Source organism: Sus scrofa, chromosome 14 (genome assembly GCF_054392235.1).
Source record: "Sus scrofa isolate SSC_HxYL_T2T_F1_AM1 chromosome 14, Sscrofa_HxYL_maternal_Yorkshire_Landrace_v2.0, whole genome shotgun sequence".
Lineage (NCBI taxonomy): Eukaryota > Metazoa > Chordata > Mammalia > Artiodactyla > Suidae > Sus > Sus scrofa.
The window spans coordinates 144,101,275-144,129,230 of record NC_139396.1 but is presented as its reverse complement, the minus strand read 5'-3'; the positions used below and the strand labels follow the sequence as shown (position 1 = coordinate 144,129,230).

The 27,956-nt window shown below is 35.9% G+C and overlaps 1 protein-coding gene across 6 annotated transcripts in view; it reads right to left on the bottom strand.

The window, feature by feature from the left end:
* SHOC2 (SHOC2 leucine rich repeat scaffold protein) overlaps positions 1 to 27,956 on the bottom strand; it is a 95,687-nt gene that overhangs the window by 11,998 nt on the left and 55,733 nt on the right. For all 6 annotated transcript variants that reach the window (XR_014826214.1, XR_014826215.1, XR_014826216.1 and 3 more), the window contains exons 3-4: positions 21,347 to 21,484; positions 4,522 to 4,652 (exon numbers count right to left, since the gene is read on the bottom strand). Coding sequence is in view for 3 of the 6 variants with exons in the window: in XM_005671457.4 (XP_005671514.1) it covers positions 4,522 to 4,652; positions 21,347 to 21,484 (269 nt within the window). In the remaining 3 variants the exon portion in view is untranslated. The remainder of the gene's footprint in view (positions 1 to 4,521; positions 4,653 to 21,346; positions 21,485 to 27,956) is intronic.

The window sequence follows — 27,956 nt, the reverse complement described above, 5'->3', positions numbered from 1 at the left end:
ATTGTTACCTTGCAGGAATGTGGAGCCAATGTAGTCAGATTTCCAGATTTTATAAGAAACAGGAAGTTCATTTACTTACATTAAATCTCCTGACTTTTATTCTTTGCCTTCAATTTATTTAAAACACTCTATAGGATAAAGAAAATACATCTGTGGATAAGAGGTTTTTCATGAATGGCCAGTTTGAGACGTTTATAAAAGCAGGAAAGGTGGTATCAGATAGTCCTGACTCTGAGTCCTGGCTCTGTCACTTGCTGTGTGATCAATCCAATCCAGGTCTTAGTTAAGTATCTATCTCTAAATTATTATTAAGATTAACACAAGCCAGAGTTCCCTGGTGACCTAGCAGTCAAGGGCTCGGAATTGTCACTGCTGTGGCTCAGATTTGATCCCTCCCCCAGGAACTTCCGCATGCTGTAGATGCAGCCAAAAATTTAAAAAAATAAAAATATTAATATGATGCCTGGCACAGAGTAAGGTGTCATTCAGTAATTTAATGGTTCCTTTTAGGAATATTAAATTCAGAAGATAATAATACTTCCTGATATTATATAATACATGGCGTTTCCATATAGTAAATTTCTGAGGGAATATATATCAATCAAACAGGTATTTATTTAGCATATTCCCTCTTACTTCAGGCTCCATGTAACCACAGTGTTAGGTAATTAGGTATTATAAAAGAATCTCTGCCACAAAGAAGACTAAATTCCACTGAAAGAAAGAATGAGCAGACAGATAAGAAAATAATACATAACTGTATATAATCAATAATAAATGATACAGAATAGGCTCTTGCTAGTCAAAGCCTGGTTCAAGGAAGAGCAGCATCAGCATTCCCTGAGAGCTTGCTAGGCCCCTCTGCTACAGAATAACAATATCAATCTTGACAAGATTCCCAGGTGCTCTGTATGCTTATTAATGTTTGAGAGATACTGGTACAGGCTACACAATAGTTTTGAATCCTGGCCCTATTTTTTAGTAGCTGTGACTTTGGGCAAGTTAGTTCTCTGAACCTTAGTTTTATTCATTTGTAAAATGATGATGGCTTACTTTATAGGCTGTAGTAAAGATTTTTTTAAAGAAATAAAATGTAATACCTAGCATCATAATAAGTGCTCAAATTTTAAGTCCTTTAAATTCAAAGAAAAGAAACACTGGAATAACTGGAAAAGCAGGAAGGAGACTGAGTGGGCTAGATCTTAAAGGATGAAAAAAAAATATTCAGAAAAGTAGAAGAAAACATTTTGGATTGATAGGAAAAACCCAGGTAGAGAGAAAACACTGTGAGATGTGTGTTTTAAATAATGTTCAAATTTCAGTTGTCCACCATGAGGAAATTAAAGACACAGTACTTAAGGTGTCAGCTAATGTGCAAGGCCCACTGAAGGAATAAAATAACTACATAATTGAAGGTGTAATTACACAGTGAACTGAAGCTTGTTCGTTGCTCAACTTTAAGCTACTCAACATTTGTCAATTGCTATACACACACACACACACACACACACACACACACACACACACAGAGAAAAAACTCTGCATGGCAGTTAATTTGGGAAAATGTCTATATCCTACTTTTCTGAAAATAATGGATTTTTTTTGAGTCTCATGGCAAAAATGCTATTTTTATTATTCTTACAGGTGACTTACCTTATTGAATTGATATTCTATGAAAAAATGTTAATGTCTGAGGATATTTGAAAAGAGGCAACAAGAAAGCAGCTTTCCAACCTTTCATTCTTAGGTCATACTGTGAAGCTTTGAAGTTGCTTACCACTGCTTTAGAGTTGGACCCATCTGGATTCCCATCTTAGATCTTCTACTTACCAGCTTTGTGACTCTGGTGAATTAATTACATAATTGATATACTTCTCATCATATTCCCAGAAAAAAAAATTTAAGGTGACGAATTTGGCCAAAAACATGACTTCTTGCAAATCTTATTTCTTTATTTGATAAGAATAACCCAATAAATAGTTGGACTACAGTGAGGATTTAAATGGAACAGTAAGTATGGAGCGCCTAGCCTTATGCCTAGAGCATGTGTGTTTAAATTTATTAAGTTCCTTCTCTTTTTGTGTTTATATCTACATTAAAACCAGTCCACTTCCAGATAGTCTTTAAATGGAAAAGTATATAGTCATTTTGCCAGCTCTGATTTCAGAAATATAATGAGCTTTAGCTGAAAACCACTTTCCTGATTTTTCTTGCCAGCCTGAATGTCTAAGTGCTATTGAGTGGATTTTATTGTTTTTCTTATTGTGATTATAAATGCAGATAATTACCCATTTGCATTAGGAATATGCTATTTCCCGAGCATATAGACTACTATTAAATAAAACTTAATGCTTTCCTAGTTATTTAAGCAACACCAGTTGAGGATTTCCCCCATAGCATCTCTATCTGAAAATGGGCCTGTTTAAAATACACACATTCCCCTTCCCCACAGCCAGACTAAAAAGAGCTATCTTCTTTATAATTCCCTCATCAAAAATAAGTTCTGAATTATTTCAGCCATGAAATACTATACATGAAAGTATATACCACAATTAGTACAATGTCTATATCCTAAGAGGTACCCAATAATTATTGGTTTCCCTTCACTGACAATAAGACTGAATACGTAAATAAATATTAAAAATTCTCACTTGGTTAAATGTGATATACACCCAGTCCTATATTTAGGCATACTGACATTGTAAAAGCAGTCAAGTCTTACTTAAGCTCACAAATCACACCCTCAAAGAATCCCAACAAGGTCTGATCAATGCGATAATTATTTGCCTTATTATGGGCACGAATTATTGTTATAAAAGAGGATGATATTGAACAGCAGAACCTCACTCATTTTGATCTTTATAAATTACCACTATCACAGGAAGACAAAAATCCAAACAGCCTAGCTATCAGGGCTATATCTACAATCTGTATTCTATTCCTTATCCCACTTAAACTACTATTAACTATAGTACCCTTTTGCCACAGGTAAGATAATAGTTTTAGTGAAATGGCCCAGTCTAGAAACTATAGTTTTGGGGAACTCATTTTTGTACTCTGACCACGCTATTTTCTGAAAACCCAAGCACCTAGATTAATAAGAGCCAAATTAATGGGTGCTACTTTATTTGTATATCCCTAAGAAATAGATCAACTGAATAAATTTACTGATAAATTAACTGCTATAAACCTACAGCCTCACCTCTTCAAATTGCTCATTATAAACCAAAGCATATTATCTGAAAAAACATTCATCAAAAGCACCTTTAATCTTAATTCAAATACACACACACACACACACACACACACACACACACACACACACGGGAAAATCAATAATAATCTAAATATAATAGGTCCACTTATACATTTTAAATTATTAGAAGAAAACTTTTCAAAGTTCAATGAATCTGTAAGTCCACAACTCTATTCTTTCATTTGTTAGAATACTACAGTAAGATATTGTGCTTGAATGACTACAGGCAAACATACAAGTTGCTGGGTATACTAAAACAGAAGGCAGCAAAAGGAGGAAAGGCAAGAGTAAAAAAAATAATAAAGTTGAGAAAGACAATTGAAAAAAGAATATTGCTGCTGTACAGCAGAAATTGGAACACTGTAAATCAACTATACTTTAATAAGAGAAAAAATTTAAAAACATTGCCTCTTGCCCAATTAATCTCTACACAAAATAATTGAAAATACTTTTCTAATAGAACCAATAAAACCCAAATTAAAAACAATGTGTTGTGAGTTCCCATCGTGGCACAGCAGAAACGAATCTGACTAGGAACCATGAGGTTGAGAGTTCAATCCCTGGCCTCTCTCAGTGGGTTACGGATTCATCATTGCTGTGAGCTGTGCTGGTAGGTTGCAGATGCGCCTTGGATCCTGAGTTGCCACGGCTGTGGTGTAGGCTGGCAGCTGTAGCTCTGATGGACCCCTAACCTGGAAACCTCCGTATGCCGCAGGTGCGGCCCTAAAAAGCAAAAAAAAACCAAAAAAGTGTTAAAAAATTACAGATTCTGGTGACTGATATGTGCTAAACAGGCTTTAATATTATTATATTAGCATGGTAAAAGATTGGGTCACAGGATTGCTGCAGGTACTATTAGTCTTGATAATAAACAGTGCATTCTATGTGGTCATTCTTTTCATTGATCATTCTTCTACAGTATCTTTTTTATAACTAAATGGGGTGGGATAGCTGAATTTTAAAACCAGCTATACAATGCCTCCTTAATAGCTTTTATTGTCAAGTCTCAAACGACATGGGAAAGATTTACATGGTGCTAAAGTGGAAAGCAGCAGACTGATTTTCCACCTTGGTTTCTATTCCTATAGTCATACCTACTCTTCCTTTTTTGGAATTTGTATCTTAACAGTAGGCTATATGTCCACAGAATACCCATTATTTAAGCAATCTCAATCATCAAATTATTTATTCAGCTGTAAAGACTGACTAGTTTTCTCATTATTTTGTAGTTTTGTTTCAAGAGTTTACTAGAATCCATGTCTTACCTCTGGTAAAGTAGAGATATTATTGTTCTCTAAATTTAATTCTTCAAGTGCACTGCACTTTGCCAATGATCTGGGTATTGCTGACAGTCTGTTATATCTCAGACCAAGACGACTTAAACTGGACAGGTTTCCTGTGAACACAAACAAGGAAATTTAATTTTTTAAAAAAATCTGATGGGCCTGTCACTGTCCCAGGCTATTAACCAGATATTTATGAATTACCCTGAAGCACTATTTTAGCAAGATCCTTAACTTTTTAGTATCAAAAGAAACTATATAACTACACTTTATTAGGATGAAATCAAAAGCACTTTTGTGCCCACTTGTCTTAGAGAAATAATCACATACACAGCTATAAGTTAATTTTTAAAATGAATTATTAGAAAGTATTGGCATATTTTAATAACAAATTAACCTTCAGATAAGGCCTAATTGATTAACATTAAAGTAGTAGATGTTTTACATTTATAATAATTATCTCATTTGTACCTATGTATATGTATACATAAAATTGCACATATCAGGAGTTCCCATTGTGGCTCAGTGGTTAACAAATCCGACTAGGAACCATGAGGTTGTGGGTTCAATCCCTGGCCTTGCTCACTGGGTTAAGGATCCAGCATTGCCCTGAGCTGTGGTGTAGGTTGCAGACATGGCTCGGATCCCCAGTTGCTGTGGCTCTGGTGTTGGCTGGCGGCTACAGCTCCGACTGGACCCCTAGCCTGGGAACCTCCATATGCCGTGGGTGCGGCCCTGAAAAGACAAATAACAAAAAAAAAAAATGTACATGTCAGAGTTCCCATTGTGGCTCAGAAGACATGGGTTTGATCCTTGGCCTTGCTCAATGGGTTAACGATCTGGCATCGCCATGAGCTGTGTAGGTCGCAGACACAGCTCAGATCCCATGTTGCTGTAGCTGTGGCTTAGGCCAGCAGCTGTAGCTCCCAATCGATCCCTAGCTTCCCTAAAGATGTGTGCATATATATATATTTTTTTTTTCTTCTTCTTCTTCTTTTTTTTTTTTTTTTTTTTTTTTGCTATTTCTTGGGCCGCTCCCACGGCATATGGAGGTTCCCAGGCTAGGGGTCTAATCGGAGCTGTAGCTGCCAGCCTACGCCAGAGCCACAGCAACGCAGGATCCGAGCCGCGTCTGCAACCTACACCACAGCTCACGGTAACGCCGGATCGTTAACCCACTGAGCAAGGGCAGGGATCGAACCCGCAACCTCATGGTTCCTAGTCGGATTCGTTAACCACTGCGCCACGAGGGGAACTCCTTCTTCTTCTTTTTACTGCTGCACCTGCAGCATATGAAGTTCCCAGGCCACACTAGGGGTCAAACTGGAGCTAGAGCTGCAGGGATACTGCACAGCCACAGTGGATCCGAGCTGCATCTGTCACCTACACTGCAGCTTGCAGCAATGCCAGATTCTTAACTCACTGAACAAGGCCAGTAATTGAACCTGCATCCTGACAGACACTATGTAGGGTTATTAACCTGCCGAGCCACAATTGGAACTCCTGAAACAGTATTATTTAAAATATAAGATGCATAATTATTTTGTGAGGTCAGAAAGGTTCAATATTTTCCATGAGTTTAAAGATAAACATTCTAAAACTTCTTTAAAAAGTTAACTTGATGGTAAAACATTTCTCAAAATATTTTTAAAATTACAAATAAAAGTTACAGTCTCTCTTATTATCTAATTATATGCAGCTTGAGCATATTAGCCACTATTGAATACCTAAAGATTAGAGCAAAAAAAACAGGCATTTTCTAGTTTTATTGCCAAGGCCCACAGCAATCTACATGTAAACTACATGGATAAATACGATGATATCAGCTATCATAGAAAGTTTAAATTTAATTTTCCAACCACTATACATTATAAAATAAGTTCATTTTGATATCATAAAAGATAAGAGTAATGAGAATTTAGTTCAATGCATTTCTTTGTCATGGCTGAATTCTTTCTTTTCTGACTTCAAACTGCAATTGTTGCTATAAAATTTTTAGTTGGGCCAGGTTAAAATGTTAAATGTAGCCTCTTGTTTTAAACAGTAAACAGTGTTAGAAATTATAGGCACATTTCATTTCATTGTGCTTTGCTTTACTGTGCTTCATAAATATTACATCTTTTACATGTCATTGAAGGTTTGTGGCAACTCAGTGTTAAGTCTAATAGTGCCATTTTTTCAATAGCATTTGCTCACTTAGTGTCTCTGTGTCCACATTTTAGTGATTCTAGTTATATTTCAAACTTTTCCATTATTATTATATTTGTTACTGTGACTGATGATCAGTGATCTTTGGTGTTACTACTGTCATTGTTTTGGGGTACCACAAGTTGCACCCATTTAAGATGGTGAACTTAACTGATAGTTTGTTCTAACTATTCCACGGAGCAACTGCTCCCCCATCTCTCTCCCTCTCCTCTGAGATGTAACAATGTTGAAATTTTGCCAATTAATAACTCTACTCTGGCCCCTAACCAACTGAAACAAGTTAGAGTTTTATGTCTCTCACTTTAAATCAAAAGCTAGAAATTATTAGGCTTAGTGACAAAGGCATGCTGAAAGCTAGCTTGAAAGCTAAGCCTCTTGCACCAGTTAGCCAAGTTGTGAATACAAAGGAAAAGTTCTTGAAAGAAATTAGAAGAGCTACTCCAGTGAACATATGAATGGTAGAAAAGGAAAACAGCCTCATTACTGATATAAAGAAAGTTTTTGTGGTCTAGATGGAAGATCAGACCAGCCACAACATTCCCTTGAGCCAAAGCTTAATCCAGACAGGGCCCTAATTCTCTACAATTCTATAAAAGTTAAGAGAGGTGAAGAGCTGCAGAAGAAGAAGAATTAGAAAACAGCAGAGGTTGGTTCATGAGGTTTGAGAAGCTGTCTCCATAACATAAAAGTACAAGTTGAAGCAGCAAGTGATGATACAGAAGCTGCAGCATGTTATCCAGAAGATACAATTAAGATAATCAATGAAGGTAGCTACACTAAACCACAGATTTTCAATATGGCCAAAACAGCCTTATATTGAAAGAAGAGGCCATCTAAAACTTTCAGAGCTGGAGAGAAGTCAATGTTTCACTTTAAGGCTTCAGACAGGCTGACTCTAGAATTCTAGATGAGAAGTGGGGCCTCAAAGATGTAACTAAATTGCTGCACTCTTATGATAAAACTTTACCCAGAGTTTTCTTGTGGCTCAGTGGGTTAAGGGTCCAGCATTATCAATGCAGTGGCTTGGGTCACTACTATGGTGCAGGTTTGATTCCTGGCCCAGGAACCTCTATGTGCTGGGGGCGTGGCCAAAAAAATTTTTTATGGATGAGGTGCTGCTTCTTACAGATGAACAAAGAAAGTGGTTTCTTGAGATGGAACCTACTCTTGGTGAAGATGCTGTATAGATTGTTGAAATGACAACAAAGCACTCAGAATATTACATAAGCTTAGTTGGTAAAGCAGCAGCAAGGTTTGAGAAGATAGACACCAATTTGAAAGAAGTTCTCTTGAGGGTAAAATGCTACCAAATAGCATTGCATGCTGCAGAAAAGGAAGAGTCAGTCAAAGTGCGTAAACTTCAACGTTTTTTTAAGAAATTGCCACAGCCACCCCAAGTTTCAGCAACCACCACCTTTTTCAGTCAGTAGCCATCCACATCAAGGTAAGACCCTTTAGGCTCAGATGATGGTTAGCAATTTTTATCAATAAAGTATTTTAAAGTATATACATTGTTCAGACATAATCCTATTGCATACTTAACAGACTACTACTTAACAGACTATCACATAAACATAACTCTTACATGCATCGGGAAACAAAAAAAAATTGTGTGACTTGCTTTGTGATATTCATTTTGCTGCAGTGGTCTGGAATGGAAACTTCAATATCTCCAAGGTATGCCAATATAGAAAAGGATGGCTTGCCACACTTAAATTTTTGGAGATAAATATTTTGATGCTTTTCAACCTTCAGCAACTTTCTGCTATTTGTCCAATTCTTCCTTTTTGCTTTGAGCATATTTCAAAAGTTGTGTGACTGTTTTTCTTAGATGCAACATCACTCCAATACTTACAGAAAGCATATATATATATTAACCTCTAAGTTAAGCTTTATTTTATTTTATTTTATTTATTTATTTATTTTGTCTTTTTGCCATTTCTTGGGCCACTCCTGAGGCATATGGAGGTTCCCAGGCTAGGGGTCAAATTGGAGCTGTAGCTGCCAGCCTACACCACAGCCACGCCAGATCCGAGCCTCGTCTGTGACCTACACCACAGCTCACAGCAACACCGGATCCTTAACCCACTGAGCAAAGCCAGGGATCAAACCCGCAATCTCATGGTTCCTAGTCGGATTCATTAACCACTGAGCCGCGATGGGAACTTCTAAGTTAAGCTTTAAAACCTAGGATGGCTATGCCTCATCTAGTTGTACTTTATCTAGTTATACTCATTTGCATCCTTCTCTCTTGAAGAACTCAGTGACCAAAGTTCTAAAAAATGACTAAATGGAGCTAATTTTTACCCTCTACATTTTCAAGGTAAGAACTAGTTATTGATATCAAAAATACTCTGATAATTCTATACCCTAAGTCTAGCCAACTATAATGCAAAAAGAAAAAAGAAAAAACTTAAGCATCCATTTCAATTCCTGCATCAGAACTATTCTGGAAGCATGCTATGCTCATTTACATTACTTTCTTAGAATAACGTTTGGAAACTGGGCCAAGAGTTTACTAGTTCTGATTAATTAAGATCCCAACAGGCAGAAAACTGAATTAAAAAGCCACAATAAAAACAACTATCATTTAGCATAGGCAAGTTAATTTTGTCTTTAGAGTGCTTCTTATATTAACTAAGGATGCTTCATTAGTGTCTTTCTGATGACACGCCAGTGAGATGTGTCAGTTTTGGAGGGGGGGGACAAGCAGAGGACTGGATGACTTTCTAAAGCTCCAGAGAATTTAAAGATCAGAAATAAGGGCAAGAATAACATTTATTATTGTTATCACTGTACTGTGACATTGCATAGGAAACAAATGTTACAGTTGGGTTGGCAAAAAATAATCTACTTTATGATGAAATGTTAATTATAGCCATATTTCTAATAACAAAAAATGGGAACAACCTATATATTCAAGAATAGATGAATAAGTATTTAAATTGAAGGCATTACAGTATAATAGAAAAGACAAAGGCTATTATATTATCTATGTGACATTGGGCAAGTTAATTAACTGAGTCTATTTTCTCACCCAGAAAGTGGGGATAATGCCAAATACCCAAAACGGTTGCTCTAAGGATTAAATACAATGTGTGTAAGATACTTAGCACAATAACTGATTTATAACAGATCTTCAAAACATGATTTTATTTACGGTATTTCTATATTCTGTACCTATTGAAATTATATAAAAAATTCTTTAAGATGTGAAAGACTAAGTTATGGTATTGGGTGAAAAAAGCCAGATAACAAAATCATGTGTGTTGTATCATCTCAACAATGTAAAAAACGCATGCATGCAACAAGAGGGGGAAGAAAATATCAAAAAAATTATCTCTGCATGATAGAATTATGGAAGATTAAAATTTTATTCTTTGAATTTGTCTATAATTTCCCTAACTTTCTAGAATTTTGTAATTTTAAAACATCCTTTTGATAAAGTCTATAATTCTAAAGTTGTGATATCTTTATATACCTTTTTATTGAATGAACATTTTACATTAGGGAGATGTTTACCACTAATGTAGAGATGTTTGGGCACTTTACTTTGTGAGGCTCATATTCTCCATACAGTGAGGATATATGCTAAGTTGTAGAAAAACAGAGCATGGTGGTTTGATGTTTTAGATAGCCATTCTGATAAAAAAGATAAGAGATCAGGAAGATACCCAAGAAGCAGCAATAAGAGCCATCTGAGAGTATTCAGTATGGACTTTAGCATAAATGAAGTGACTAATGGCAGAGCTAGAATCAAACCCAGCTGACTCCCTATTAAGTAATCGCTCTTCATGAATTGCTTTGACTCTGCTCTGGTTAACTTGTTTTCACCTGACACAGAAGCCTGATATTTCTGGCCTCCAAGTTGTGTGACTGTCCATGCTGTCGTGCTCATGGAAGGCATTTTTATTCCATACTGAGTCCAGCATATTTTTTCATGAAACTTTTCCCGGTCCTTCTATCAAAATCTTAATGATCATCTTATAAACTAGACTCATGGCCAGACACTGTTTTCACCATATGTTAGCATTTACTTATATTTGGTCTTATGTTGTTAGCTGTTTCATGAATTAATTACTTCTCTCAATAGATTGAAAATCTTTTAAATGAGGGAGATTGCTATGTATTTCTATCTCCCTATAGAATTTGTTTCAATGCTAAGCACATAGTAGGCAATAATTCACACTTTCTTAACTATAGAAGCTAAAATATTTTACTATCCTCCTTTCCATTAGGAAAAAGACACAAAAAATTATATGAAAGGCTTGTAAAAAGCTCTTTTCTTTGACCCATTCTTATTTTATTTAAAAATAGCATGTCTATGAAACAAACATTTAAACTGGCCATGATTTAAAAATATCTATCAGGGAGTTCCCATTGTGGCTTAGCATGTTACAAACTCAACTAGTATCCATGAGGATGTGGATTTGATCCCTGGCCTCACTCAGTGGGTTAAGGATCTGGTGTTGCCATAATCTGTGGTGCTGGTAGCAGGTGTGGCTCAGATCCCGCATTGCTATGTCTGTGGTGCAGGCTGGCAGCTGCAGCTCCAATTCGACCCCTAGACTGGGAACTTTCATATGCCACAAGTGCACCCCTAAAAAGCAAAAATAAAAAAATTATATAGATCAGATTTTCCTGAATACAAATTAGTTTTACAAATATTTGCAATATTTTTTCTGGGACACCCAACACCTAAGCAGCCCATTTTTACATATCTGTCAGAGAACAAACTAACCATTCCAGCTCTGCTCTCTTTTCATCCCACCAAATAATTTTTTAATTACAAAATACATAAATGCACCTTACTCTCTTCCCCAGGTAACCATGCTCTGTAGTCTAATACGTACCCACTGAGACCTTTTTCTAAGAATTTACTTAAACATACACAAATATAGTTTTTTAATGTTTCTGTGTTTGTTTTTATGTAAATGGGATCATTCTACACAGTTCCCCCCCATATAATAGGTCACAGAATGTTTTCTTTTAACTATAGATATACGTCATATATCTCATAACTACAGATATACCATTTTTAAACCATTCTATATGTGTAGCATTATCAACTTAATCATTCCCCAATTAATGGCATCTGTTCTAATTTTTTTTTTTTTTGGTCTTTCTGCCTTTTCTAGGGCCACTTCCCGCGGCATATGGAGGTTCCCAGGCTAGGGGTCGATAGCCACCGGCCTATATCAGAGCCACAGCAACACCAGATCCAAGCCTCGTCTGCAACCTACACCACAGCTCACAGCAACACTGGACCCTCAACCCACTGAGCAAGGCCAGGGATCAAACCCGCAACCTCATGGCTCCTGGTCGGATTTGCCAACCACAGCGCCACGACGGGAACTCCTGTTTCTAATTTTTAAAAAGGAATTCTATAATGAACATCCTAACATATATACCTTTGTGTACATGTGAAAATATATCTGATGTATCAAAAGACAGATGTTTTAAATCTTGATAGTGCTGCTAGGCTGTATGCCACTAGGTGCCACTAGGCCATGGCCACCACAGCTAAACAAGGCTGGTAAAGGTTGACATTCTCCTATAAACAGTGATAATGTCTGACTACAAAGAATATCAAAATCTTCATAAAATTTTAAAGTTGAAGATAAAAGAGGCACTCATCTTAAAAAAGAACTGGGATAAGCCCATCTCTTTCTCTCCTTTATACCACTGACTTTTCCTATGGAAGAGTTGTTCCATTGTAATAAAGCAGCTGAAGCATTCACCAAAGGGTCTTTGAAATTTGCCAGAAGAGGAAACATCTTGTTAATAATGGAAAGTTCTCATAATTTTGTTCCATCAATTGACATGCCACAAACACTGTTTATAGTAGAAGAGGAGATGAATACAATATTTTAACCAATCCAAGAGCTTTCCCTAATAACAAAGATTAGTACACTAAACAAATTCTAAATGCTTATCAACTCACAAATCCAGATTTCTGAAAGTTCTCTTATAAAAGCAAAGTAAATGTTTCTCATTTTTAAAATCAGAATAGGTTTCTAGAATTTAAAATCACAAAATGAAAATGATACAGTTAAAATGCCACATGAAATTAGCTAGGACCAAAACTAGTGCTTATTTAAACAAAAATGGTACCTCCAACTTTCCTAAACTTTTTCTTTTTTTCTTTTTTTTTTTTTGGTGGTGTAGAAGAAAATGAACTTTAAAATGTTATCTACAAAAATGTGCTATTCTGATGAAGAAACACTTGCAAAGGACTTGTCAGTCTGAGAGCATGCCATGTTCAAAGAGCCGTCCACACTTTGACAAAAATACATTGCTCTCAGCAAAAAAAGAGAGGTGAAATATCAACTGTCTTAAGCCAGGGGAAAAAGAAAAAAAAAAAAAAAAAGCTTGACATCAGAAGACCGCCATTTACTGTGATTCACCCACCCCCTGCAGTGGTTTCAACTCTAACCTTTTTCAATAAGTGGTTTTAACCACAAACTAAACTGCAACCTAGAAATTATGCTTTGGCTTGCTTTAATGTTGAGCCATTGTAACCAAGAAATAAAATCAATATTGCTGAGCTTCTATGTATAAATGTAGGCTGATCACTACCATCACTGGCATATTTAGCTTTCTAAGTGCTTAGCTTTCACTGTATGTTGCTCTGTGTTCTTCTCTGACAACATGCTTTCCTATGCTGTCAGATTTTTAAAATATGGAAAGATCAAATGGCTTGAATTAATATTAGATGCTTTGAATTTCAGCAAAAGTAATCAACAAAATTATCATAACATTTCTTCAGAACCCAGTGCAATCACCACTTTAGGTTAATTCAGTATAACTTTTGAGTAAGACTCTAACTCAAATAGCCTTGATCTTATTTGAACAAATTAGCAAAAAATCGTAAAAAAGGCACACAAATCCAGCAAAAAAAAGTCAAAGGTACAATTTGTTTCCAGAAACATTAAACTGAGAAACTGAAAGCAAATTGAAAAGCAATACAAAAATTCTTAAAAATCAAAAACCCAAAAGAATGTCACTATTAAAAAGAAACTAGTGAAGTTGTTATATGTAAGCAGCACTGTAATTACCTAAAACTGAATTACTAAAACTCTACTCGTTGATATAACCAAAATTACCATTAACATTTCTTCAGAACCCAGTGCAACAAAAAAACCTCTGTGAATTGTTTTGTGCTCCAGCCTTGAAGGCAAGGTCTTGTTGCATATTTCTCTACCTCATTTTGAGAAGAAATAGAAAATTTTTTTTCCTACTTCAGATCCCCCTCTCTCCCTCATTTCATAAAACCATCAGAGATATCAGAAGGCTGTAAGATACCGGATTCATAGTTTAAAACAAAACGACTCTTAAAATGAAGCTTAATATTTTCTTTAGTTTATAGGTGATTCTTGAATTAGAAAATGTTTACATGAAAGAGAGTAACTTTTTTATTCTTCAATAGGGCATACTAATGGTTAAAAACCTATTTATAATTTATCTGATTTAAGCACTCTTTCACTTAACTGCAACCAGCTGCCCCCTCCCCATTTCCTTCTGCCTCTTTTTCACATTCTATGAGTTGTCACTGATCCTATGAGTGTCACTGCTCAGCCTCAAAATAAATGGCAGTGATTACTGCCAAGGAGTGATAACTACTCTAGGAGTATTCATGTTTAATAAAGAGAGGGGTAAAAATATCTGGGTCTACTTACAAGGGAAAAAAAAGCCAAAGACAAAGAACTAAAGTGATTTGTAGAATAGTGATGGAAAGGTGATAGGAGATTTTATTTTCAGTTGTGACTGTAGGGGAAGTTTCTTCAGTCCAGGGAAAAGAGAGCAGGGCAGCTGCTGTAGAAATAGCAAGAACTCTTCAGGATAGGTATTGTTTTTTTTTGTTTTGCATTTTACATTATACTTTTCAAGTAGACCAGGAAAAGTATTAGGAGAACTATATTCCAATTAAGTTTGCCTCTAATAGTTTGGGAAGAATTGCTCTTCTCCAACAGATGAAAGGGAGAATGTTAAAGGCTTAATCTGTTGAGCTAACAGACCAAGACCTGAATATTCAAATTTCTCTCCAAATCCCAGCCTCCTGCTATACAATCAAAATATGGGGTATGAGAGGGATGGAGAAAGGCAAAAGAATTATTTTAATAAACATGGTATATGATAAATGACAATACTATAAAAAATTTCAATAAACAATACTTACTTTGCTATTACTCAGAATAGCAGCTATACTCAGTTTGCTAACAACTATCAAAGCATATAAAAATAAATGAGATATTTACATTTTTATTATGGTTGGTGTTTCAGTTCTCACTGATCTCCAGGACACAGCTGTAATCTGACCATGTGGAATATGCTAGAAGTGAGGAACTTGTGTTATATTGAGACAACATGTCAACTACTAGAGATTAATATGAAGTCAAATGTTTTCATATTAATAAACACACTTGAAATACATAAGAATTACTTCTGATAGAAGGGAGAAATGCAAAATTAAGAAAGCCCGGAGAAACAAGGATACATGGAGAAGTTACCCTTTATCAGAGGAAGAAGAATCCAAAGGACTCTAGGTCTTATTAAGTAGAAGATTTTATCATCCATCATCACTATGCTTTCTATTTGTCAAGACTACTCATTTTAGTACTTTAACAGCATCCCCCTTTTACTGTTATTTAACAAGACAGGGATACAGACACATGCATAAAATATTAAATAACAAAATATTGTTAGATTATTTGAGAGTTAAGAACAGAGCTGATTGATGACTACGCCCTTTTTAGAACTCTATACATCCATTTGATCAGTTGACAGAGTAGAGAAAATTATGCGTATGTTTAGGAGAAGAGTCCTAATAAACAGAGAAACCAAGAAGTACAAAGACTCTGAGGCTATATATTATATAACTTGCCTGATATACTCCAGGAACAGTAAAATATCTGCATCTTTAATATCTTAAGAAATACACAAAAATCAAGCATCAATGAGAGGAATAAGTACATAACTTCATAACACTTAAAGCATCTTTAATTTCAGTTTCCCTGTCTGATTTGCTAGTGTAAATACCCTTTACTTTTCTAAGCCTTTAATTGTATGTTTGTTTGTTTGTTTTGTCTTTTCAGGGCCACACCTGCGGCATATGGAGGTTCCCAGGCTAGGGGTCTAATCGGAGCTACAGCTGCCAGCCTATGCCAGAGCCACAGCAAGGCCAGATCCAAGCCGAGTCTGTGACCTACACCACAGCTCAGGGCAATGCCGGATCCTTAACCCACTGAGCGAAGCCAGGGATGGCACCCACAACCTCATCATTCCTAGCCGGATTCGTTTCCACTGCGCCACGATGGGAACCCCATGTGTTTAATTTCATAAAAGAAGTTTCTTTTCTAAAGTGCTTTCATGTGACATTCCACAGAAAATGATCATGTTAAAATCATATATTATTCTAAAATCATATATTATTCTTTTTTTTTTTTTTTTTTTTTTGTCTTTTTGCTATTTCTTGGGCCACTCCTGTGGCATATGGAGGTTCCCAGGCTAGGGGTCGAATCGGAGCTGTAGCCACCGGCCTAGGCCAGAGCCACAGCAACGCGGGATCCGAGCCGCGTCTGCTCAACCCACTGAGCAAGGGCAGGGATCGAACCCGCAACCTCATGGTTCCTAGTCGGATTCGTTAACCACTGTGCCACGACGGGAACTCCTTTTTTTTTTGAAAATCATATATTATTCTTTCTTTTTTCTTTTACTATTCCAATTAGTTGCTTATTGGTTGTTCAAAATAAGCAAAGTCACAGACATTTCAATGTTAAGAACATAACAAAGTAAATATATCAATATGTAATTTAAAAAACTGTACTGAAATAAAAACCAAATCTAGGAGTTCCCATCATGGCTCAGCGATAACAAATCCGACTAGTATCCATAAGGACGCAGGTTTGATCTGTGGCCTTGCTCAGTGGGTTTAAGGATCCCGTGTTGCCGTGAGCTGTGGTGTAGACTGTAGATGCAGCTCGGATCCCACATTGCTATGGCTGTGGTGCAGGCTGGCAGCTGTAGCTTGGATTCAACCCCTAGTGTGGGAACTTCTGTATATGCCACAGGTGTGGCCCTAAAAAGACCAAAAAAAAAAAATTAAATCTAGACATTGAACTGGCTCAGAGTATTCTAGGGAAATGGGCCCTGAAAGATCAACACTGAGAAATATGATAGAGTTCCTAAATTCCAGAAATAAATAACCAGACACAAAGATTAAGTCACTTATAATTGGTGGAAAAAAATGAGACTGGTCTCATACATTCAATTCCAGAAGACAAAAGAACTACCTCTTAGTTCTTATAAGATCCTCAAGGAAACAAGTTGAACTCAATAATTTTATGTCCATCCAAACTGTTAAATGTAAAGGTAACAAACATATGAGAACTAGGGAACTACCGTTCATGAACCATTTCTGAGAAAACTACTACAAGACGGACTTCAGCCAACCAAGAGATGACTTGGGAAACTACGGCGACAGCACTACTGATGAACATTAAGACTAAAACAAAAATAGAGACTGGCATAACAACATATACAATAAATGTTGCATGACCTGACAATATAACAATAAAAACTGGAAAGAAAAGAAGTCAAAAAAGAGTAGGTAGTATAATAAATTCACTGATTGCCTCATCTACATTACTCTACTCAACAAAAGTAGAATACTTATCAAGACAACAGATACTGAACCTAAAATAAGTCTCAATAAATTTATATGATTCAAGTCACACAAACTATGTTCTTGACCATAATGGAATTAAATTAGTAATCAATAACAGACTTTTGGAAACTGTTAGATGTTGAGAACTAAATACTGTATTTCCAATAACACACAGGTCACAGGCAACACAAAATTAATTAGCAAGTATTCTGAACAAAACAAAAAGGAAAATACAACATGTCATATTTTGGAGGGATGCTGCAATAGGTAAGGGGAAATTTACAGCACTAAAATGCCTATATGAGAAGACAAGAAAGGTTTCAAATCAATAACCTCAAATTTCCACCATAACAAACTAGAAGAAGAACAAATAAAACTCAAAGGAAGCAGATGCAGGAAAATAATATGTCAAAGTAGAAATCAATGAAATAAAAACTAGACAAACAAGAAAAAAAAAATCAATGCTTTGAGACAATCTTACCATTATCAGGAATGAGAGAAATGGCACTGTCATGGATTCTATAGATATTAAAATAAGAGAATGTTAGGTATGCCCATTAAATGTGACAAATGAAATGGCTGCATTCCTTGAAAGACACAAATGATCAAGTTTTCTCAAGAAGAAAGTGATAACCTAAATAGTTCTATGTCTATCAAAGAAATTTAAATTGTTTTCAAAAACATTCCTACAAAGGAAAATCATGACCCAGGTATCTCCACCAATGAATTTTACCAAATATTAAAAGAAGAAACAATGCCAATTTCACACAAACTTCTCTTCAATTCCAAAAACTGAGGAGATTGGAATACTTCCCAACTTATTATACATGGCCAGCATTATCCTGAACTGAAACAAGACAAAGTCAGGTTTTATAAAATTATGTATGACTATACTGCTTATTCAACCTAATTAAGTAAATCTATTTTTTAAACTTTTATCATAATGTATCTTTTTTCATTACTTCTTCTTGATAAGCAGTTTCAACCTTATTATCTGGGTTTTTGTCACAATCATGGAAACAGTAAATATATATGTATATAGTCACATTTATGGAAATAGTAAATATACATATATATTGTCTTTTTGTCTTTTTAGGCCCGCACCTGCTGCATATGGAAGTTCTCAGGCTAGGGGTCTAATCAGAGTTGTAGCCGCCAGTCTATGCCAGAACCACAGCAATGTGGGATCTGAGCTGTGTCTGCAACCTACACCACAGTTCACAGCAACGCCAGATCCTTAACCCACTGAGCAAGGCCAGAGATCGAACCTGCAACCCCATGGTTCCTAGTCAGACTCGTTAACCACTGAGCCACGATGGGAACTCCAGTAAACTTATATTTTATTAGCTTCTCATTGCCTTACACCTCTATTCTCCTTCTAGAACTTCTAATACCATCTCCCATGACTTTTTTTCATTTATTTTCTATTTTGTTGTTGTTGTAGATTCTAACGCCCAGGACTCAGAAAGATACAGTTTCCAATGCCTATATTATATCAGATTACTTTTCTGTGAATAGTTGTCATATAACCAAAAGACAGTCTATTTTATAACTTATTAAAAAATTCCTTAACAGGAGTTCCTGCTATGGCACAATGGGATCGTGGTATCAGGAGCAGTGGATTAAGGATCCAGCACTGCCACAGCTGTGGCACAGATCGCAACTGCAGCTTGGATCTGATCCCTGGCCTGGGAACTCCATATGCCACAGGGTGGGCCAAAAAATGGAAAAAAAGAAAAGCAATTTTTAACACTTGCTTCTGTTTCTGTTTCAAGTAATGGTAGTGTAGGTAATCCAAGTAAACCCTCTCATTGAAGAAAACTAAAAACACTTCTAAAACAAAAATCAGAAAGCTAACAAGATAGTAATTAATTACCAGACTGGAAGCCAGCTGGGAACCCAGAAACAAGCAAAACACTGAAGAAGATTTTTGTCCTGAGAGTGCTTTTCTAACTAGAAGATACAGCTGAAAGGCTAAGGCATGTTTCTGCCAAGAGTTAAAATCGAGAGCCTGCCAAGGATGGGGAGTCTAATAATCAATAGCAACTGGGACCCTACAGTGTTGCACCCTAGTATGAGGGGTGTACTGCAATTAAACAACCCTCCAGTTAGTCTGCAGCTTGCATCTGAATCACCTGGAGTGGGGCTGGCGGGGAGCCAAAAGAAAAACCACAAACCTTAGAACATGGATGTGGTCATCCTAGGTACCTGAGAGAACAAACACAAATCTTTCTGAAGAAAGATAACATTACTGTAGGCCTTATATGATTTAGTAATAGAACCTTGTAAATATTCATTATCAAAATTGTATAAACTAAGTACAGGTGTAATTTTTTTTTTCATCTTTTTACGGCCATACCCGCGGCATATGGAGGTTCCCAGGCTAGGGGTCTAATTGGAGCTATAGCCGCCGGCCTACGCCAGAGCCACAGCAACGCCAGATCCAAGCCGAGTCTGTGACCTACACCACAGCTCAGGGCAACGCCAGATCCTTAACCCACTGAGCGAGGCCAGGGATGGAACCCGCAACCTCATGGTTCCTAGTTAGATTCGCTTTTGCTGCACCACAACGGTATCTCCAGGTCTAATTTTTTAAATAAACATTATAGTATCCTCACACCACACTGATAACTAAAAGTGTCTAAATTTTAAAAAAATTCCTTTTACTGTTTGTATAAACTTGGGGCATTTAGGAAAAAAAGCAATAATATGTAAATATGTAACATACCATAGTAAGTGCAATTCAATCTTCTAAAGTTCGGCTGTGTCTTCAAAACACACTTTGCACTTTGAGAAACCTCTTTTAGTCCCTCAATATTAGACATGGACAAATTTTAAAATGCACTGGCCATGTTTTTATTTATTTGTTTGTTTTTGCTTTTTAGGGCCACACCAGTGACATACGGAAGTTCCCAGGCTAGGGGTCGAATCGGAGCTGCAGATGCCAGCCTACGCCAAGTCACAGCAACATGGGATCCAAGCTGAGTCTATGATCTACACCACAGTTCATGGCAACACTGGATCTCTGACCCACTGAAAGAGGCAAGGATCAAACCCACATCCTCGGATTTGTTTCCACTGCACCACAACAGGAACTCCCCTGGACATGTTTTTAAAAACTAAACAACAATGATTTTATTTCTCAGTGTGGTCTACTTTAGCAAAGAAAGGCCCACACCCTATACAACAGAATGCAACATTCTGAAATAAGCAAAAAAAAAAAACAGCAAATGCACCTATTCTGTGATTCAAGGAGAGAGTCATAGAATATATACATATGACTCAGGATTCTATCTTCTTTACAATGTAATTGAGCTCATTTCTAAAACTTAATTATTTTCTTTTCTAGAAATGAAAATAAAAATGATTTAAAAATACTATCTTTTATAGAGACACTACTATGGAGAAATGGGTACACTCATACACTCTTTGTGGGAGTGTAAATTGGTACACCATTTTACTATTAAAACTAAATATATGCAAAAAAAACTATCTTTTAAAGTTTTGCCACTTTGACAATATTGAATTTCAATGTTTTAACTTTATTATCAAAATGGATTTTAGGAGTTCCCGTCGTGGCTCAGTGGTTAACGAATCCGACTAGGAACCATGAGGTTGCAGGTTTGATCCCTCCCCTTGCTCAGTGGGTTAACGATCCGGTGTTGCCGTGAGCTGTGGTGTAGGTTGCAGACGCGGCTCGGATCCCACGTTGCTGTGGCTCTGGCTTAGGCTGGTGGCTACAGCTCCAATTTGACCCCTAGCCTGGGAACCTCCATATGCCGCGAGAGCGGCCCAAGAAAATGGCAAAAGACCAAAAAATAAATAAATAAATAAATAAATTAAATAAAATCTACAGTCATTATTAAAAAAAAATGGATTTTAATGTCCAAGTAGCTATAAGTAATCAACAATATCTTCTTCATCCTCTCATACCTATAGTATCTGGGAGGTCTAGCAATTCATTGTGCTGCAAGTCAAGGTTGGTTATCTGTGTGCAGTTTCCAATCTCCTTTGGAAGGTGTTCAAGTTGATTGTGAGCTACATCCAGCGTAATGAGGTTACATAATTCACCTGTAAATTGACCAACATAAAAATTTAATAAGAATTTTTAAAGAATACATTAAATAAGGAAAGAAAAAAAAATCATTTTCTATACCATAATTATACTGTGAATAAAAGTCAAACACAAAGTCTCAAACTGGTATTTGAAAATGACATCTTGCAAATACTGAATCATTATATTGTACACGTGAAGCTAATATAATATTGCATGTCAATCATACCTAAAGAAAAAAAGGAAACATGAGAATGTTGGTTATAAATCATTACCAACTTAATATTATATATTTTTTTAATTTAAGTAATCAATTTAACAACAAACATTTGTATATTCCATACTTCAAAAAAAAGCTAATTTTTTTAACCAAATTCAGTGCAATACTATCAGATACATCGAGTTAATTTGAGGGTCACTCTCTAGCTCAAAATACATATGCTCTGAAATAAGCATATGTTCTGATGATATATAAATACATCAGCTGAGATTTATAAATCAAAAACTGCTTCTCAATTTAATAGTACTCCAAAAGGATAGAAAATTAGGTATAATTCTCCTCATTCTGGTTGAAAGGGATGTACTGGCATCTAAGATTCTTAGTGTTATTCTGTCTCCCAAAACTTATTTATGACAGACATATTGGCTGTCCTGTGATTTTCCTTTTTGGTGGCAGAGGTTGGAAATACTGAAAAAGATAGGCAAATAAAGTGCATCAAACTCCAAACACCAAAAAAATGGGTGTAGGGCATATTATTAAGCCAAATACTACAAACAAAAGCAACAAAAGAGAAAAGAAATTGGATTTCACTAAATTTTAAAACTTATGTCTATAAAAGGACACTTTCAAGAAAATGAAGAGGCAACCCATAGAATAGAAGGAAATATATACAAATAATACATCTGCTAAGGGATTAATATCCAGAATGTATAAAGAACTGCCATAACTCAACAATAGCAACAACAAAACTAATTTAAAAGCGGGCAAAAGACTTGAATAGACATTTCTCCAAAGATACACAAATGGCTAATAAACACATGAAATGATGCTTAAGATCACTAGTCATTAAAAAATGCAAATCAACACAATGACATATCACCTCATATCCATGAGAACGGCTATAATAAAAAACAAACAAAACCAAACAAAACAAATATTGGCAAGGATGTAGAGAAACTGAAATCCTTGTGTTTTGGAGTTCCCGTTGTGGCTCAGTGGGTTAAGAACCCAACTAGTATCCAGGAGAATATGGGTTTGATCCCTGGCCTCACTCAGTGGGTTAAGGATCCAGCATTGTCATGAGCTGTGGTGTAGGTTGCTGACTTGACTCAGATCCTGCATTGCTGGGGCATAGACTACAGCTCAGATTTTTACCTAGAGGAGCCCCATCCCAGGTTTTCGGGGTGAAGATAAGAGAAAAATCCCCTCCCATTTCCACTTAGACATATAAAATTCAAAACTATATACAGAAAATCAAAGACAAAGAGAAAATTTTGAAAGAAGCAAGAGGGGGAAACATCCCTTACCTATATGGGAACAAGGATAAGAACACATAGGACTTCTCTTCAGTAACCATGCAAGCAAGAGAACCAAATGAAATATTTAAAGCGTTGAGAGAAAAAAATCACCAACCTAAAAGTTTGTATCCAATGAAATTATCCTTCAAAGTAAAGGAGAAATAAAGACCTTCTCAGACAAACAGAAATTGAGGGAATTTGTTGCCAGTAGAGCTATCTTGCAAGAAATATTAAAATAAGTTCTTCAGACAGAAGGAAAATGATATAGGTCAGAAACTTAGATCTACACAAAGAAAGGAAGATTATTAGTGAAGGAATAATAGAAGATAAAATCTTTTCCTATTCTTAATCTAACAGATAACAGTTTGTTCAGAGTACTAATTGTAACAATATAGTGAGTGATTATAGATTAAGAATAAATGAAATGAATGACAGCAGTGTTTTAAGGGACAGGAGGGAGGAACTGGGAATATTCTATTATAAGGTACCCATACTACCAATGAGGGGTATAAGTAGGACTTACATTAGCTATAAATCCATACTACAAACTCCAAGGCAACTACACACACACACACACACACACACACACACACACACACTCAATTAAAACATTATAAGTGATATGCTAAGAGAGAAAATGGAATAATGCAAAGTGCTCAATTAAAACCAGATAATGTAGAAAAATGGTGAAAACTTGAAAAAGATTAAGTTCAACTAACAGAAAACAGTTCCAAACATACTTGATATCAATCCAACTAAATCAATAAACACTTTAAATGTGAATGTACCAAATAAAAATCAGAGTGGATTAAAACACAAGCCCCAACTGAATATTGTCTTCAAAAAACCCATTTTAAATACCATACAGATGGATTTTTAAAAAAGGGATGGAAAATGAAATACAATGCTAATGTTCATCAAAAAGAAGCTGAAGTAGCCATATTTAATTTCAGACAAAGTCAACTTCAAAGCAAGGGAAATTATCAGATATAGAAAACATTACATAATGATAAACAGAACTATTCTCCAGGATATAACAATCCTTAAAGTGTATGCAGCTGTTTACCTCCTCCACATCTAGTATAGTGCTTTACACACTATCACGTTAACTGAAAGAATAAATGATGATGACTGGGGAAAATAAAATTTGGATTCTAACAACTTAAGTTGTTTCAGTTCCCACTTTAGTAAAACCCTAACCCACTTTAGTAACACCTATTTTAAAAGAAGATGCACAAATTCAAAAGTGTATAGAGTCACAGAAAGCAAATAAAGCAAGTTGGGAAGAGCCTATGGCAAACTTTAGCCTTTATGGAACAGATGTGATTCAACTCAGACCAGTTGCTGCTAAATCGAAGGACATTTCAAGCTCAGGACTGAGACATTTTGGATCAGTAATTCCTTCCTGTAGGAGGCTGTCCTGTGCGTAAGCAGCATCCCTGGCCTTCACCTTTTAGATGCCAATCACACCTCCTCACCAAGTCATGATCATCAAAACCATCTCTAGACACTAACAAACGTCCACTGTTGTAACACTGCAAAAACTGCCCCTGGCTGAGAATCACTGCAATGCTGGGATGAGAAAGTTCAATACGGTCCACTTCTCACACTTTTCAAAAGAAGCTGGAAATCTTTATTTTCATTTATAAAATCTCTAATGCTCAAATACTAGCAACTAATTTTAAGGTTAAAACAGAAAAAAACAGTTTTATCAAAAATATCTGGGCGTTTTTTCAGTGTTCAGGATGCCAGTTTGACACCTCTGAACAAGAAACAGCTAAATTACCAACAACTTAGGAGAAGAACTTATGTATAAGTATCTAATAATATTAAACTAAAAAATAAGTGTTTTTAAAAAGCAGAATATAATTATCTAGACTCAAGTTAAAAGTTTTTTTGATGTGTGTAAATCACCATATGATAACTGAATTATTTTGAGCATTTAGTCTCTCCAGAAAATTACTGTCCAGCAATATAACTCTCTTCAAAGCCAGGAAGTCATGTTAATACTGAGACATTAAGAAGAGTGTCATCTCGGAGTGCCCACTGTGGCGCAGAGGAAACAAATCTGACTAGTAGCCATAAGTATGCAGGTTTGATCCCTGGCCTCACTCAATGGGTTGGGGATCTGGTGTTGCCATGAGCTGTGGTATAGGTTGCAGACACAGCTCGGATCCTGGGTTGCTATGGCTGTGGTAGAGGCCAGCAGCTACAGCTCCGATTCGATCCCTAGCCTAGGAACTTTCATATGCCACGAGCGCAGTCCTAAAGAGCAAAAAGCTAAAAATAGAAAAAAATTTTTTAAAAGAATGGCATCTAGTAACACTAATACATGCTTCTTTCTCACAGTGTAGTAATTCTTGAAGTTTTTGAAAATGCTTCAAACTCGAAATGTAATTTAATTTTTTTAAAGCAGCAGCACACAAAAATAAACTGATTTTTAAATTTGATCTTTTAGTCCATGAAATACAATAAACTCACAAGTAAATTACACTTAAGTTTGAAATTTATTTCAGATTTTCCCAAAAATCCATGAATATGTTTTAAAAGACTCATGAAGAACATTTTCTCTTTAGAATTTTAAGTATTCTTCAGTCCAATGAAAAAGATCTAAAAAACTTAAGGGAAATTTATAAAAACTTAGTTTCCAGGAAAATTTAAAATATTTTCAAAACTAATCTGAAATGTCCTATTAAATGCAATTAACAAAACATTTTAGTGTGTGGTAAAAACAAGAGTTTATCTCTCTTCTTTAAAGCAACACTCACAACCTGTCTAAGCTCCTCTTGTTCATATTCAAATAATCAGAAACATTTGAAGATTCTGAATATATGATAATTCTGCACTAGGTAATACCGTGCCAGAATAAGAGCCTGTGCTACAATTCACAAGAATATAAATATTTAAGGAATTCATTAAATACTTTCACACTATTTACTGTTTCCCATACTCTGTCCAGTTATATAGTACTTTTAAATAGTTTCCCTATATATGATCCAAATATTATTAAAAATCAGGGGACTTCCCATTGTGGCGCAGCAGAAATGAATCTGACTCGTAACCATGAGGTTGCGGGTTTGATCCCTGGCTTCGCTCAGTGGGTTAAGTATCCGGCATTCCTACGAACTGTATGTAGGTCGCAGATGCGTCTCAGATCCTGTGTTGCTGTGGCTGTCTGCGGCTTACGCCAGCAGCTATAGCTCTGATTAGACCCCTAGTCTGGGAACCTCCATACGCCGTGAGGGCAGCCCTAAAAAGCAAAAAGAAAAAAAAATCAAAATATAAGTTTATCTCAGATGGTTCTAAAAGATAATAACCAATGTCTTAACAGTGATTTGTTTCTGGTTGGATTTAAGAGTGGTTTTTATTTTCTACTTTACACATTTTGTGATTTTTCTTTGTTTTTGTACATTTTTTAATCCAAAGAGGAAAAAAAAGGAGTTTCAAGGAACAAATACTAGCAATCTCTTCTACACTGTGCATGGAAAAGCATCTTTTGACTCACAAATAGAAGTTTCCTGTCTGTGAAGCAGATGTATCCTCTAGTGAAAATCATATTGATGACACCACCCCTTTAATATGATATATCTTATGACTCATATTCCAAACTTACTAAGCAATCTTTTTATTTTAAATCTGTTTTCTTACATAGATGTCATGTTCTTGCCTACAGAGACATGAATTTTGTTCACTGATCCTTTCTATGAATGTTTATTAAGCACCTACTATATACTAGAACTATTCCAGGGACTGAGGACATAATAGGGAAAAAAAGAGACAAAATTCCTGCCTTTGTGGAGCTTATATTTTAATAAGGAAAAGATAAACAGATCAATATAAAATCAAAGTGAGAGTGTACAAGAGCTATAAAAGAAAACCAACCAGGATAAGAGTAAAAGTGTGGTGGGGGAAAGAGAGATTAGAGGTATTGAGAGTAAGTAGACAAGGAAAGTAACCCTGATGAAGTAGCATTTGAGGACACACTTGAATAATGGGAGAGGAAAGAAACAATGGGAATATTGGGTGTTCCAGGCTAAGTGAACAGCAAACAAGAAGACTCTGAGGCAAAAGAGTAGTTCGAAACACAACAGAGGGCCAGTGTGGCTGGAGAAATGGTTAAGGAAGAAAGTGGTAGGAGATAAAGTAGCCAGGAGTCAGATTCATTTAGGATCTTGCAGGCTAAGGTAAGGACTTCAGCTTTGACTAATAAGGATAAGAGTAGTGGTATAATATTACATGAATAGTCACTGTAAGTTATGATATGTACTGCAAATACTAATGGCAGAAGAAGAAAATAGCCAGCCAGCTTAAGATTATAAAGAATCATACTGATAACTATATTAAACAAAAATGGTCTAAACCCTTCAATAAAGGCAAGATAAAAATGTATGTCCTAACCATATGCTGTCTACCAGAAAACATTTTAAATATATATAAAGACACAAAGAAGTAAAAGGGTGGAAAAAGACATGGCTATATCAATATCAGGTAAAAATAAAGAAAGATATGTCATAATGATATATTTTACATCAGAAAAAAAACTCTAAGTTTATATACAACTAATAACAAACTTTCAAAATAGAAGAAGCAAAAAATAATAACAAAGATAATGGGACAAAGATAAATCTACTATTATAGCTGGGTATTTCAATACTCATTTCTTACTAACTGAAAAAAATGTAGACAGCTATCAATAGGGATATAAAAGAAATAAATAATAATATCAACTAACTTGGAGTTCCTGTTGTGGCTCAGTAGTTAACAAACTCAACTAGTATCCATGAGGACATGGGGTCGATCCCTGGGCTTGCTCAGTAGGTTAAGGATCCAGCATTGCCGTGAGCTGTGGGGTTAAGTCGCAGTTGCGGCTCAAATCCTGCGTTGCTGTGGCTGTGGCATTGGCCAGCAGCTACAGCTCTGATTCAACCCCTAGCCTGGGAACCTCCATATGCCACTGGTGTGGCACTAAAA